This window comes from Drosophila mauritiana, chromosome 2L (assembly GCF_004382145.1).
Source record: "Drosophila mauritiana strain mau12 chromosome 2L, ASM438214v1, whole genome shotgun sequence".
Lineage (NCBI taxonomy): Eukaryota > Metazoa > Arthropoda > Insecta > Diptera > Drosophilidae > Drosophila > Drosophila mauritiana.
In genome coordinates this window covers 12420138-12434097 of record NC_046667.1, presented here as the reverse complement: position 1 = coordinate 12434097, position 13960 = coordinate 12420138, and the positions used below count along the sequence as shown (strand labels likewise).

General features: G+C 46.6%; 7 protein-coding genes across 8 annotated transcripts; 4 read left to right on the top strand and 3 right to left on the bottom strand.

The window, feature by feature from the left end:
- Positions 1-99: 99 nt before the first annotated feature.
- On the bottom strand, positions 100-1076 carry LOC117151092 (protein D3). The gene has a single exon (XM_033318340.1). The coding sequence runs from the start codon at positions 1008-1010 to the stop codon at positions 237-239; it is 774 nt and encodes a 257-aa protein (XP_033174231.1). The 5' UTR covers positions 1011-1076; the 3' UTR covers positions 100-236.
- A 98-nt stretch (positions 1077-1174) lies between these two features.
- On the top strand, positions 1175-2094 carry LOC117151093. The gene is given in 3 exon segments (XM_033318341.1): positions 1175-1616; positions 1619-1859; positions 1894-2094. Coding segments are annotated over 3 exon segments (657 nt in total). The 5' UTR covers positions 1175-1234; the 3' UTR covers positions 1928-2094.
- A 39-nt stretch (positions 2095-2133) lies between these two features.
- Positions 2134-4152, bottom strand: LOC117151090 (magnesium transporter NIPA2). The gene is made up of 2 exons (XM_033318339.1): positions 3780-4152; positions 2134-3227 (listed from the first exon to the last, which is right to left on the bottom strand). Exons 1-2 carry the CDS (start codon positions 4078-4080, stop codon positions 2371-2373), a joined length of 1158 nt encoding a protein of 385 aa, XP_033174230.1. The 5' UTR covers positions 4081-4152; the 3' UTR covers positions 2134-2370.
- Positions 4153-4437: 285 nt separating this feature from the next.
- Positions 4438-7510, top strand: LOC117151089 (ATPase family protein 2 homolog). The gene is made up of 3 exons (XM_033318338.1): positions 4438-4889; positions 4947-5438; positions 5493-7510. Exons 1-3 carry the CDS (start codon positions 4484-4486, stop codon positions 6992-6994), a joined length of 2400 nt encoding a protein of 799 aa, XP_033174229.1. The 5' UTR covers positions 4438-4483; the 3' UTR covers positions 6995-7510.
- A 695-nt stretch (positions 7511-8205) lies between these two features.
- Positions 8206-9903, top strand: LOC117135138 (thiamine transporter 1). Its single transcript, XM_033295198.1, has 2 exons — positions 8206-9098; positions 9163-9903. Exons 1-2 carry the CDS (start codon positions 8355-8357, stop codon positions 9715-9717), a joined length of 1299 nt encoding a protein of 432 aa, XP_033151089.1. The 5' UTR covers positions 8206-8354; the 3' UTR covers positions 9718-9903.
- A 79-nt stretch (positions 9904-9982) lies between these two features.
- Positions 9983-13957, bottom strand: LOC117135129 (PRKCA-binding protein). 2 transcript variants are annotated; one of them, XM_033295159.1, is made up of 4 exons: positions 13816-13957; positions 13454-13672; positions 12590-12701; positions 9983-11509 (listed from the first exon to the last, which is right to left on the bottom strand). In XM_033295159.1, exons 1-4 carry the CDS (start codon positions 13860-13862, stop codon positions 10154-10156), a joined length of 1734 nt encoding a protein of 577 aa, XP_033151050.1. In that variant the 5' UTR covers positions 13863-13957; the 3' UTR covers positions 9983-10153. The 2 variants fall into 2 exon arrangements, with proteins under 2 accessions (XP_033151050.1, XP_033151062.1); XM_033295171.1 differs by lacking the exon at positions 13454-13672 and having other exon boundaries at positions 9985-11509; positions 13816-13954.
- Positions 11590-12565, top strand: LOC117135147. The gene has a single exon (XM_033295210.1). It carries the CDS (start codon positions 11704-11706, stop codon positions 12493-12495), a length of 792 nt encoding a protein of 263 aa, XP_033151101.1. The 5' UTR covers positions 11590-11703; the 3' UTR covers positions 12496-12565.
- Positions 13958-13960: the final 3 nt, after the last annotated feature.

The following is a 13960-nucleotide window of genomic DNA, read 5'->3' as shown; positions in this document are numbered from 1 at the left end:
GAAAAGTTAATAAGATAAGATATGAAAATATTGAAAATGTGTAAAGTTTTTATCTTGGATGAACAGGATTTCAATAAGCGGGAGATAAGATACAGTGGCTTGGGATGTCTTTAACAATTTTATTGCCAGCAACAGTGTTTCACAGAATGTTCATTGGTGTCTTTAATTTCTAGGTTACAATAGATTTAAATCCAATTCAGACTGGCTTATATAAGCATGGTTTTTTGGCGTGGAAACTAAGCGCCCAGCTGCTTGTAGAGGATGGGCACATAGTCGTCGTACTCCGCCTGGTAGAGGTTACCGGCAATGGGATTGCCTAGAGCGTACTTCTTGGCGAACTCAGCGATCTTGAAGCCACCGCGGCCATCTCCGCTGTTGTTGGGCAGCCTCTTCTCGTCGAAGGTGAGCTTGCACCGCTGCTCGTAGATTAGAAAAACGTAGCGATGGAGTCCGGTGTCTGGTGGAGGACCGGATCCCACGTAGGCGGAGAGAACCTCGCCCTTGGCGACATCTCCACCGGGTATGTTGCCCACCAGCCAATGGTGCCACTCCCTAAACTTGGGATCCTTGCGACTCGGCGCATCCGGGTCGGTCATGCAGAGGGTGTACAGCTTATTGGCGTCCGCCTCCCATTTCACGCACGGCTCATCCTTCACCTGGGTGGGGGTCAGGACCTGACCCGGCTTCACGACAATATCGCCGGGATATTCCACCACAGCCGTCTGCGCCGGTGCCTTGGCGATCACATCAGGAACTACGCAATGCTCCTCCATGGTTTTGCCTACTTTTTCGCAAGAATACTGCCGCTGAGAAGCGATAAATGCAGAGATTGGTTTCGGTTCCTTGGTTAGGATAGAATTGCTAAAAGTTTTCAGCGTTCTAATGGCGGCCGGAAGGTTGACAGCTGAATAATTGACATTCACAGCGGTTGATCGGTTGAAATCTTTTCTAAATCCATTTAAAGCGCTGCGATTGAGATTACGCAATACCCGGAGCCGCATACAAATCATCCTTATTGCTTAAGTAAACCAAATTGGATTAATTTAAAAACTGTTTATTGTTCTATTTGCCGACTGACAATCGATAAGTTGCGATTCACCTGTAAGCGTTACAGCTTTGTTATCGCTATCGATAGCAATGTGTGATTTTGAATTTCTATTCTACGAAAATATTTGCGCAGTCTACTTGAGAAAAGTTATCTGGGAATTAAAAGTAAGGATTGGATTGGATTATCATGGCTTGGGTGCCCACGTCACGTTTCGAGCACGATCTGGTGCAGTTGGAGCCGGACTTCAATATGGTCCATGGACAGATCGCCTATGAACTGAGGAAGAAAGAGGAATTCTCAGGAACCGTTCCCATTCATACCTATGAGCATTTGGAAGCCCGCGAAGATCTGCTTGGATATGGGACGCCGGGTGAAAATGGGCGAGAGATTCGTCAAAGTCTGCAAATGATGGAGACGATTCAGAGAGTATCTGGCACCAAGCCGCTGGGCGAGCACGCCACAATGGAGGACTGGGAGGACACCGCAACGGCGGAGAGAGAGGCGATTGCCATTACCCGTAGCTTCGGAAGATTGTCCGTCAGACAGAACTCACCGCCCCTCCAACCGAAAATAGCTTACCTGCGGTTGCTCAAAATGAAAGCCAGCGATTTCCTCTGATCACAGATCGCGAGTTCTTCACGCCTCGGAAGATTCGTAGACCAAAGGATCTTCCGCCAGCGGAGAACAGTCCGGATAACTCAGCCGATGACTCATTTCACACCGCTGAAAGCCTGAGCAACTGCATCTGCCTGAACGGATCAAAATATCGAGAGAAGACCAGCAAGGGGAAAAACCCAGAATACACGGATACTTCATCGAACTACATTGAGGCAAACCCAGTTGACCTGGATAAGAACAAGGAAAAGAGGAGGAAACTAAGACCCAAACGTCACCAGCAACGCCAGGCTAACTAACAAAATTATAGAGTTAACTAACTCTAATCCGACAATAGCCAATCTAACCTGAGCATGTTAGCATAATTATTCAAGCTCTTTTTTTTTTTTAATAACAGATTAAGTTAACACCACGAATATCCAAAAGTACTAATTTTGGGCATTTATAAAAAATAAAACTACAATTACAAATCGTTTTCGTTAAGTCGTGTTTAATATATGTAAGTGTAACCTAAACCTACGTGCTTATGCTAGCGAATGTATGAATAACAAGAGCGAAGGAACAATAGATGGGGATGATGAGATGAAAGTGATTGCAGGTGATATGCACAGATATTTGGACCAATGCTTCGTTTACGGAGTAAAGCAACCTTGTCTTCAGGTCGGCCGCTGCAAGGGATGCAACTAGACCTGGTAGCGCTGCTTGTGTCAGGCCTTCCGGAAGATGTCGCTGGATCCGTAGGACAGGCGCCGTTCCTTGGTATTGCTGGTGACCAGCACCTCCTCGTCGAACTGCGACACCCGCTGCATTTTCGGTCGCATCAGACCTCTAACATCGTTCAGCGATATATCAATATCTCTGAACGCGTTGAGCAGGAACACAGCTGTGATAACGATCAGGAAGCCGCACACATCGCCGAGGATATCGTCGAACCGCATGTGAGTGAACTCCTTGAAGAGGATGGCAGAGGCAGCTATCACCAGAGTGGTGAACATTACATAGTACACTGGAGTAACTATACTAGTATTGAATATATCCAGCGCCTTGTTCAGATAGTTCATCTGGATGGCTATGAAAGTGACGGTGACCAGGATCAGGAACCATGGCATCCATGTGAGGAAGACGTTGCCTCCGTTGTTCAGCGTCTGCCGTATGGCTAGGCCCAATGCCTTGCAGGACATCACAGTCAGAGATCCTATGCCGGAGCACAGGAAGATATAAACCACCACATTGGTGTGCCCATGGCGTGGCGCAATGAAGCAGGCCACAAACACCGTGGAGCCGACGATGCAGATCACGTACAGGATGAAAACCGGATCCAAAAGCATGTCAAATAGCAGCTGCAGATCCTCGATCTCCTTCTCTTTGGGCGAGTGAATCACAATGATGGTGGATCCCAGTATGCACAGAAAGCAGCCGATCTTCCCCAGCAGGTTTAGTTTCTCGTTGAGGAATCTGGAGGCCATCACGGCTGAGATGATAACACTCAGCGCGCCCAACGGAGTGACCAATGAAGCGGGGGCAAAGGCGTAGGCCGCAAAGTTGGCCGCTTCTCCCACACCCACTGTAAGAAATAAGCAGAGCAAGTGAGTCATAAGGTCAGTGTGATAAGAGGTTCTGTTTTTCTGATAATATACCCTTGCAGGCGGTATTCAAATTTCGGGAGAAGCTTCGCAACTAATCTTCGATTCTATAGATTAGGTAAGTTTATGTGTATAAATGGAAATAGTTGTTATCTCTCTGTGTTAAAGATTATTTGTTATATGTTTACAAATGCTCTAGTTTGCGTTGTGCTTTGTAAGTAATCGACTTCTATTTGCTATGATTTTAATTTTCAAAAACCGATCCATCTTAATTAGATTATTTTTGGGAAATTTGAAATATTTATATTACACAAATCAGCAACGGAAGTTTGTGATGGCAGGAAGGTGTTATTTTGTAAACTTTTTGGATATGAAACATATGGAAAAGTGCTTTCCTTACTTAAGTATCTTGGTTTTTGAATTTCACAATATTATTATTATTATTATTACACATAGAACATATAAACACTAGAAAGTTCACACTGCAAGGGTATACCGGAAACCGAGTGTTCTTTGTTTGGTTCTTCACTCACTTGTCAGAAGACCCGCCCACCAGATCCACTCCCTCAGATATCCGAATCCTCCGGCTGACGCCCGCACCTCGCCGTACTTGCTTAGCCGAATGAGCGCCTTCTTTTTAATGATGAAGCTGGAGCCGATGAAGAAGCAGGAGGAGATGGCCAGGCCAACGCCGATGTAGAAGTCCGTGTTGGACACCGCCTCCGCCATCGAAAGCGGAGCGGTGTTAGGCGATTGGTTGGCTTCGCCCGGGAGCATGCCCCCCACCGTCATCTGGGGCATCTGCAGTGATGAGGCTTCGCCGTCGCTGTTCATTGCTAATCCGCTGCGTGATCCGCTCCTGCTTTTCGCACCAGGAAGTCTGAGTCACAAGCCAACAATGAATCTTTGGAGTGGCTGCATGCGGACAGCGGGTAAATACCGACCCTACCAACACTGCCAGTGATGGCAGCTCGGCTGACTGCATTTGCTAGCCAAAGTTAGCTATTATTATTAGCAATTAATTTTAACTATGTACAACCATTGAATATTTAAAATATTGAATGAATTATGAAATTAATATCAACAAGCAATTCGTTCACCATAAAATTGTTATCTTTTCAGCTGTACCAAGATCTAGCTATTTTCGGCCAAGATCTGCCAGAGCTGGCGCTCAGTTGCCATTCACAACGAACGTTTCCACCCACAATGAAAACAAAACGTGCAACCGGCCAACGAAATGCCGCCAAAGTCGAGCAGCAAGAAAAACCAGGTTACTTGGTACCACTGCGAGTCCTGCGGCGTCCACATTCCCTCGAAAGCGAGAGAGAATCACGAGGGCTTATGCTCCGCCATCAGCCGGGATGATGTTGGGCCCGATTCCGAGGCGGAGTACGTTCGGAGTGGAGCAATCTATACGAGAAGTCTTCAGCAGCGGAACTTCGAGGTGGAGTCCCTGAAGGATCTGCCCGCCAAGTATGCCAATATGCTAGTCTTCGTCTCCGAGGGTGCGATGCAATTGGCACAGCTGCACATTGGACAACATGTGGTGCTAGAGGCTCCTTCGACGGCGGAGCAGCCGCTGGTGAGGATTGTGTGGCCCACATCGGAACAATTCCTCACCACAGTATTTGTGAGCGAAGGCGGTACGTCTTTCACACTTTAAAAAGGTTCTTAGCACTAATGGACATAATTTTAATCAGATTTCAAACTCCATTGCACGCAACTGCGAGGAAAGCTACTAAAGATCTCTGCCTTGCACCCCAGTCGCCTCACTGCGGCTGCCAGCATTTCCCTGAAGCACGTAAACAACACAGAGGCTTCCCTGATGTCAGGACAACTAAAGGACGCCATTGCCCTTCTCAAAAGAGACATGGTCAATAGGGTATTCTGCAAGGACAGTCTGATCCACATGAATTTCTTTAACAAATCGCTGACTTTTCGCCTGGAGCGATGGCAGAGCACAGTGGAAGAGGCTCTTGCTGGTCTAAGTCTAGACTCCAAATCCTTGCAGTTCATCCAGATTACCAACGTTACTAAGGTCCAACTGATAACTGAAAATGCAAATCAGCAGGAGGAGGAGCAAAAAATAAGTCACAAGATTACCAAATCCCAAATTGGGGGACTAGATAAGCAATTGCAACTGGTGGAGGAGAGTATGGAGTACGCTTTGGGCTTCCGGACGTTGCCTGCCGGTAATTTTAACCCAAGACTCCACATTGAACCTATTTAATATTATTATATTTTAGGCCTTAGGGTTTCCCGCGGACTGCTTCTCTACGGCGCCACTGGCTGTGGCAAATCCATGGTGCTGGAAGCCATGTGTGCAGTGGCTGAGGAACGTAGCCAAGGACATGTCCAGCTGCTACGCATTAACAGCGGCGAAGTTTACAGCAAATTCCTGGGCGAAACGGAACAGAAACTTGGTGCTATTTTTGAGCGTGCCTACAATCATTATCCGCAGCCAACGTTGCTGCTGATTGAGGATGTCCATAACTTGTGTCCCAAGCAAGAAAGCAGCGATCTTGTCAAGCGCGTCTCATTGGCCTTCTTATCTCTGCTGGATCAGCTAAGCACTCCCAGCCAGCTAAAGGGAAGCAAAACATTCGTCCTGGCCACTAGTTCTCAGATTGATGCCCTGCATCCGAGCATTCGGCGAGCTGGTCGATTGGACAATGAAGTGGAGTTGGGTGCACCCAGCTCCCAGGCCAGGATGGAAATTCTACGATGCCTCATCCAGTCGGTGGAGCATCAGCTGAGTGATGAGGAAGTGGAGCATGTGGCATCTATTACCCATGGCTACGTGGGAGCAGACTTAGCAAATCTCGTTTACGCTGCCATGCTGCAGGCGCAACCGAATCCTCTACAGATGCCGCACCTACAGGCTGCCTTGACCCGTATTAAACCATCGGCGATGCGTGAAGTTCTCATCGAGTGTCCCAATGTGCAGTGGTCCGACATTGGCGGTCAATCCGAGCTCCGTTTGGCGATGCAGCAGGCCATCGAGTGGCCACTGCTGCATGCGGATAAGTTCCAACGCCTGGGTATCAAGCCACCCAGGGGTATCCTCATGTTTGGACCGCCAGGCTGCTCGAAAACCATGATTGCCAAGGCCCTGGCCACCGAGAGCAAGCTTAATTTCCTGTCCATCAAGGGACCAGAGCTCTTTTCCATGTGGGTGGGCGAATCGGAGCGAGCGGTGCGTGAGGTCTTCCGCAAGGCTCGCCAGGTAGCACCCGCCATAGTTTTCTTCGACGAAATCGACGCCATCGGTGGCGAGCGTTCGGAGGGCGATGGATCCAGCTCTGGTTCGTCCGTAAAAGAACGCGTCCTCACCCAGCTGCTCACCGAACTGGATGGCGTGGAGGCCCTGCAAAATGTCACCATAGTAGCGGCAACCAATCGTCCAGATATGATCGACAAGGCGCTGCTTCGTCCAGGCCGAATTGATCGAATTCTGTACGTGGGACTACCACAATGTGAAGCACGTAGGGAGATCTTAAAGATCAAACTGCGTGCCATGCCGATATCAAACGATGTGGACATGGAGAAGTTGGTGCAGCTGACGGAGGGATATTCCGGAGCAGAAATACAAGCCGTATGCCATGAGGCAGCCCTGAGAGCCCTGGAGCAGAGCTTCGAAGCGGAGGATGTCAAGTGGACGGACTTCGAGCACGCCTTGAAGGCGGTGCCTCCGCGTACAAGTCCTGAGTTGTTAAAACTCTACGAAGATTACCTCAAACGGAAGTAGATTTAGCAACTCAGGGGAACCTAGACTTTATAACTATTTTAAGATTAATTGTGATGAATCCGCAAAAGAATGACGATAAGATTACCGAAAGTAAATCTGCTTAATTTGTTTAAACAAATTACCATGCTGTTAGCTCTCCAAAATCTCTTCACTGGATCAGCCTTCAAATCAAAGTGCTTATTGTAAAATAAAACCGATTAGAGGTCGACATGGTGTTTAGACAGTTCTAAAATTCTAAAATTTAGTGCCTGCAGATTAGACTATAAAGATAAGATGGCGAAAGCAGACTTATCGTTGATAACTTGAATGCTCCATTTTTAACCTCTAAATTCAAAGAGTATCATTCTCTCGATCGTGAATATCAAGAGCAAACGTTGAGCTTTAAACAAATTTCCAATTAATGCGTCACTTAATTGCCAATAAACTGATGTGGAACAACCGAAGAATCTTGATTTTTGTTGCTGTGTGATAAATTAGCTTACTCGGCAATTACCGAAATAAAACTTATTTAAAATTGACAACTTTCAGTGCTCCGTGATCTGTAACCAAATCCATAAATGTGTCAAGTTGTAATTATAGCTCCAAGTTAATTGAATGTAGATAAATGTACATTTCACGGTCTTTTGAGGTCATACTCGTACAGTAGCGGTCATAAATATATGAAGTGTTCAATTTTGTAAGAAACACCAAAATCAATATTAAGTTATGTTTTTAGTGGTCTTATCATTAACACTTAACTGTCATTGAACTTGGGCGCATGATTTAAACATTTGTATGTATGTGTGTAAATATGTATATTTAACAATAAACGAATTTTATGGTCTAACAGTAGCTAAAATTAATTGTTTTACGAATTTTAAATACTTTGCATATAAGTTCATATTTATATATCTTTTCCAACTACTTTTGAAATAGCAAAGTACTTAATCTAAAATATGTTTTATGTAACGTTTTTCTTCTAAAAATATAACTATAGATTGATTCTTATACATATGATAGTTTTTTTTTTTAAATATATTATATATATATATATTTTTTTTGTGGTAGTATATGCCTATCATTTTGGTTCTTGCTCTTTTATGCTGATAGTTCTTGAAACCCTTAAGCTCTCACCTGATTCTAGTTTTCCGGTTGTTGTGGGTGAATACTGCTGGCCACCACTGTAGTCGCTTTGGCGGAGAGCGATGGCCCACCAGGCGCTCTTGATTCGCGCGATCAGTTGCCGGCTGGCGTTCGTCGCGTTGGTTACGACACTAATCAATTGGCGAAACCTCTGTCGCCGGACTGGAGATTGGTGATTGGAGCTTGGAGTTTCGAGTTTCCATGCGAATAGCCCCCACCTGGTATCGCAATTTACGACATGAAGAGCTGGCTGAAGATCTCGCTGCTGCTGTGCACGTTTGGCTTTTTCCGGGAGTTTCGACCTTCGGAGCCGTACGTCACGGAGTACCTGGCCTCGGATTATGGCAACCTGACGACGGATCAGATCTACCAGGATGTGTATCCCTTCGGCACGTACTCGGTGCTGGCCCAGCTTGTCATTGTGTTCCTCATCACAGATCTGGTGAGGTACAAACCGGTTATCGTGCTGTCGGCACTGGCTGGCATTACCCTGTTCTCCATGCTTATCTGGACGGAGAGCGTGGGAATGCTGCAGGTGGCCCAAGTGTTTTTTGGCACCTTCACGGCCGCTGAGGTGGCCTACTACACGTACATGTACGCCAAGGTCAACAAGGAGCAGTATCAGGTGGTCACGGGCCACACGCGAGCTGCCATCCTGAGCGGCAAGTTCCTCGGCGGCCTGTTTGCCCAGGTTTTGGTGTCCACCGATAGCATGGATTACCGACAGCTGCACTACCTCTCGCTGGCCACGCAGCTGATCTCCCTGGCCGTGTCCCTGTTCCTGCCCAGTGTGCCGCGTAGCCTCTACTTCTATGCGCATTCCGAGAAGATTAACACTGCCGGCGGAGAAGTGACCGCACCAAAGTTCTCTTTCGCCAACGCCTGCCGCCTGCTGTGGTACCACCTCGTCAGTTCCTACTCCAATCCCGTGGTGCTGCAGTGGAGTATGTGGTGGGCATTGGCCACCTGTGGTCAAGTTCAAGTAAGTTGGGCGTTTATTGCGAGAAGTTAATTGTATAATCAACTAATTATGTTAAATCCTACAGGTGGTCTCCTACATCCAGTTCCTGTGGAAAGAGGTGGCTCCGGATAAGCTCAGCGTTTACAATGGTGGAGTGGAGGCCGTGGCCACGCTGCTGGGTGCGATTGGAGCCATTCTGGCGGGCCTGCTGAACTCCAATAAGCGACGGGGATCGTATATGATGGGCATATCCATCTGTGCCGCCGCCCTGGGCGCCCTGCTCATCTATGCCGCCAAGACGCAGGAGATCTGGGTGGCCTACGTGAACTATGTGCTTTTCTGCGCCGTATTCTTCTTCATCATCACGGTGGCGGGTGCCGTGGTGGCCGAGAATCTGGTGGAGGACAGCTTCGGCTTGATCTTCGGTATTAATACGTTGGTGGGTCTGATCCTGCAGACCATTCTGACCGTTGCGGTTGTGGAGCGAGTTGGATTCGCTCTGGAGCCGCGGGATCAGTACGTGGTTTACGGTAGCTACTTTGTGGTCTTGGGTGGGATGTCCATAATTGGGTCTATCTGCGTAAAACTGTTTTGCAGGACCAACAAGTCGAGTGCGGAAAATGTGGTTTCTTTAACATAAGATAATATAGGATTTTACACAAATCAAAGCAGGACGAAATGTGCAAGTTTGTAAATACAGGACTTCTTGTAAAGCATATATTTATATATATATTTAATATAATATAATATATATAATATATATTTAATGCTTTTTTAATCAGGAATATAGGAACCTATACCTATCAAACTTTAAAACAACATAGTATATAAGAAATTCCATCCTTTAAATTAAATACAATTAAACAAACTAGTACAAATTAAAAGTTAAATAATTTGTAGAACAAAGAATTTGCTTTCCCTAAAAGTAAACTTTACAGAAATAAAACATAAATGAAAGTCTAAGCAACTTTTACGCTAATAAATTGAAAGGCTTTTCATATATTTTGATATCTACACCAAATACTGAAACATTTAATATTTATCTAACACATTACTTAATATTTGTACTAAGGAGCTTATTGCAGTAGCAGATCCATCTCCTCCGCATTCGAGGACATGAGATCGCGCTCCAAACTGGTGGTGGCCGCAGTCGCCTGGTTCAAGAACAAATCGAAATCGTAGCCATCATTTTGGGCAGCAATGGAGTCCTTTTGGTTGCTAATGGTCTGCGGATTGGAGAGCAGATCCACATCGTACAGACCCAGTTCCTTGAGCAGCGTCTCGTTCTCGCTGGTGGATTGGAAGGTGGACGAATCAACGGATGCCTTGGCCGCCTCCACATTTATAATTGCCGCCGGCTGTTCGACAGCCTCGAAACCGCAATCGACTTGCGAAGGAGTGGAATGCGGATGATTGTTGGCCTCGATTTCATCATCGTCCAGCTCCTGCGGCTTCAGAGTGCTCGACTTGTACTGGAAGTCCGTCTCCTTGAAGTCCACTTCGATGGGAAAGAGCGGTGGCAGCGAGTCCAGTCGATCCACCAAACTCCTGTGAAGTTCGGCCAAACTTTCGAGCAGGCTTCGCAGCTGCTTGTTCAGATCCATGGCATGTTTGCACTCCAGCAGCTCCATCTTCTCGAGAACATCGGTGCGCAGCTTGGCGAACTTGCTGCGTGCATCCTGGCGACATCGCAGTATCAATCGGTACTCATAGTTGCCCGTTTCGACGCGATAAAGTGGCTCCTGCAGGGCAGCAAAGCCATGCTCCTCATCGTCCATCTCCTTGACCTTCAGGCAGTACGAAAGATATGTGAACTTGGCATCCGCATAGCGACGCACCGTGAGCTTGGTGTCCGGAATGGCTTTGTTCAGATACGTTCCCAGATCGGCCAGCACTGGCTTTATCTGTTTGATGATGCCCAAGCCATCCTTCTCCAAGGTTCGATGGAATTCGCCGAACGTTCGAAACGCCTCCGATGCCCGTTGTTGCGGTTCATGGACCGATATTTGGGTGAAGCAATCGCCAAAGGACTTATATGTCTGCAGGAGATCGTAGTAGGCCTTGAGCATCCGGCGAGCATGCTCCACGAGTCCCTTGTACATCAGTTCAGTGCCCTCGAGCTCCTCCAGTCGCTTGACCAGCGAATCATTGCACAGTATGGCGCGGGATAGACCCAGCGTATCCGCCGTATTGCTCGACAAATTGTCCACAATCCGATGCTTCAGCTTCTTGAGGATGATGTCCAGTGTCTTGCCCTGCTCGGGATCGGCGTGCAGCTTGTTGTAATGGATCACCACCTCGTCGGTGGCCGTCTGGATCATCTTGGCCACCTCCACCTTCGTCTTGCCCTTCACGCTCACCGAGTTCACAGCCAACAGTTCATCTCCGGATTGCAGGGATCCCTCACGAGCAGCGGGTGTTCCATCGAAGATCTAGAAATTACAAAATGTGGCATTTATAGCATTGCATTTTTTGAGAAGCTATTGTTTATAGTTCGTAAGTCATAGTTGGCTCGAAACGTAAACATTTTTATAAAACCAAGCAAATAGCACTCATAACCTTAAGTTTCAAAATTATCGTTTAAGATTAGTCCTTCGCAACTGAAACCGATTGGGTTAGCCAAATTATGACCATCACCAACTGGTTTAATTGGTCCGTTAAGGATTTAAGCAATGAGTCCCAAGCGAGACCCAAGTTGATTCCGGGATTCGATCAGTTGGATAAGAGGCTGCAGGCGGCGCTTCAGGAGCGGGACTTGCAAAAGCATCAGCGCAAGCGTAAACAGGCGGGTGGTGGCCAAAGCCAGGCAAAGCCCAAGAAGCTCAGAAAACAGACACCACGGGTATGCAAATTCCAGAAGGTTTACACCGAGAAACGCAAGGAGCTAAAACGGGTGGCCAACATGCAAAGTAATGCGTTCCAGTTCCGGAGCAGACCTGTGCCCGATTTCGAGCGATCTCATCGTCGTTTGGAAAGGCGCAGGCTGTACCTGAACTCTCTGCAAACGGTGACGAAGCCCCAGTGCCCTGGAACCCTGGCCACGTCCATGGTCGCTTTAAACAAGCGCCTAAAGAAGCAAAGGCAGTGCCGTAAGGCATCCGACTTTGTTCCTCGAATCAATCCAGGCTCGTCCATGGACTACCTCAACCGGCAACCCTTTACGCCGCGTGTCAATTCCTCCTTTACCCATCCAAAACCTTTTCATCTCCATACGTCGGAGCGAGCTCTGCGCCGCCAAATGTATGACGAGAGGAAAAGGATACGGATGGATCGGCGTTTGGAGCAGCAGACTCTCGATTGGTATGCGCGGGAAAGGAGCGAGTTCTTCAAACTACGCAAAATGACAAATTTCAAGGCTACGCCGAATCCCTGGAAACAAACTACGGTCGCCGCTAGAAAAGATTCGCAGGGAGCCTAGAAATGATATTGTAAATTAAATTTGAAACTAAAGCTGAATATGGCAGAGGTATGATCTTTGTGGGAGTTTATGATTTCATGGTTTCCAGACTTACCTGCACGATATACAGACATGGACACATGGGTGCTCCACCTCCAATGCTGATGCCAATCAGGTTGCTCTGATCCTTTGTAATGACGACAGCATTCGTGCTGACAGTCATGCCCCTGCATTAAGGTTGGTAAAAAGTTAAGACATTGAAATATAGTTTGAAGCGTGATCTACGCGTGCTATATGATTTGAAGTATATATGGTTATGTGCGGGTGATTCCATATCAGTTTTCCATACGTACTCACATCGATTGGTGCGTTTTTCTAATTAGCCATGTTACCAGTTCTAGCAAGGCCATTGGATTATTATCAAGTTTGGCTAGGGCTGTTTTAGGGAAAACTGTTGATCGGGGCAGTTTATTCTAAGGCATCGTGATACTAACGATTTCGAAGGATGGGTCTTGGAAAGCCAAAGGACACCTCGAATTCAATATAGTTTGTATACTAGCTAGCCTAAGTATAAGCATCTAAGGCTCTACAAAGGAAATTCACATCTGTCCTTTCCTTTTTCGGTGGAATTAATAAACTAAATAAACAACAATTTTGTTAGTTCTAGTTCTGTAGTTCTTACTATACAACAAAAGGTTATAGTACTGTGGTCGCTCTTTAAAAAGTAAATAGTTATACAAAAACTAAGCAATTGAATTAAAATTTAAATGTAAAATAGTTAAATACAGAAGTGTGTATGTTACTATTTATACAAATACACCAATTTGTGAACTTAAAAGAATAAAATCAATGAAAAAATCAAGTGTAAGCAAATTTTGTAGAAACTACAGGATATAGTCTATAAAAATCATAACTTAGAAAACAGAGCTGCCACAGGAAAAAATATGGGAACGATTCCGGGTCAACGGAGTTGACTTACAGACGGTCTAACTCATACTTCTGCCTACTGGCGGACTCGATGCCGAACCTGTCCCCGGATGCGGAATCGCAGGAGAATCCCGCCGGGGAGCAGAGCATAACGGTGGCCTCGTTGGGAGCGACGGAGCCGGAGGAATGCTCCCGCTGCTCCGGGTGTTCCTTGGGCTGCCGGACAGCCTGAGCACCATCCCCATCCAACTGGATGAGCAGCGGTTCTGGCCTGATTCCAACAATATGTTTCAATTTGGTGGCGATTATTGATTTTTAACAGACACTTTTCGACAACATCGCAGCAGATTGTTGTGCGTAAATAGAGCTGGGCGAAGGTGTTTCAGCAATTAATTGCTTTCAATGGCCACTTACATCTTATCCTCCTCGAAGAAGAAGTCATCTTCCGTGTCCGTCAGCATTTTGCGTGATTAGAAAATAAATTTTTGTTTATTTTGGCCACTTGAAGCTCCGCCAACTGTCATCGGCGATAGGTAACTGATTTGAAAACTATCGCATC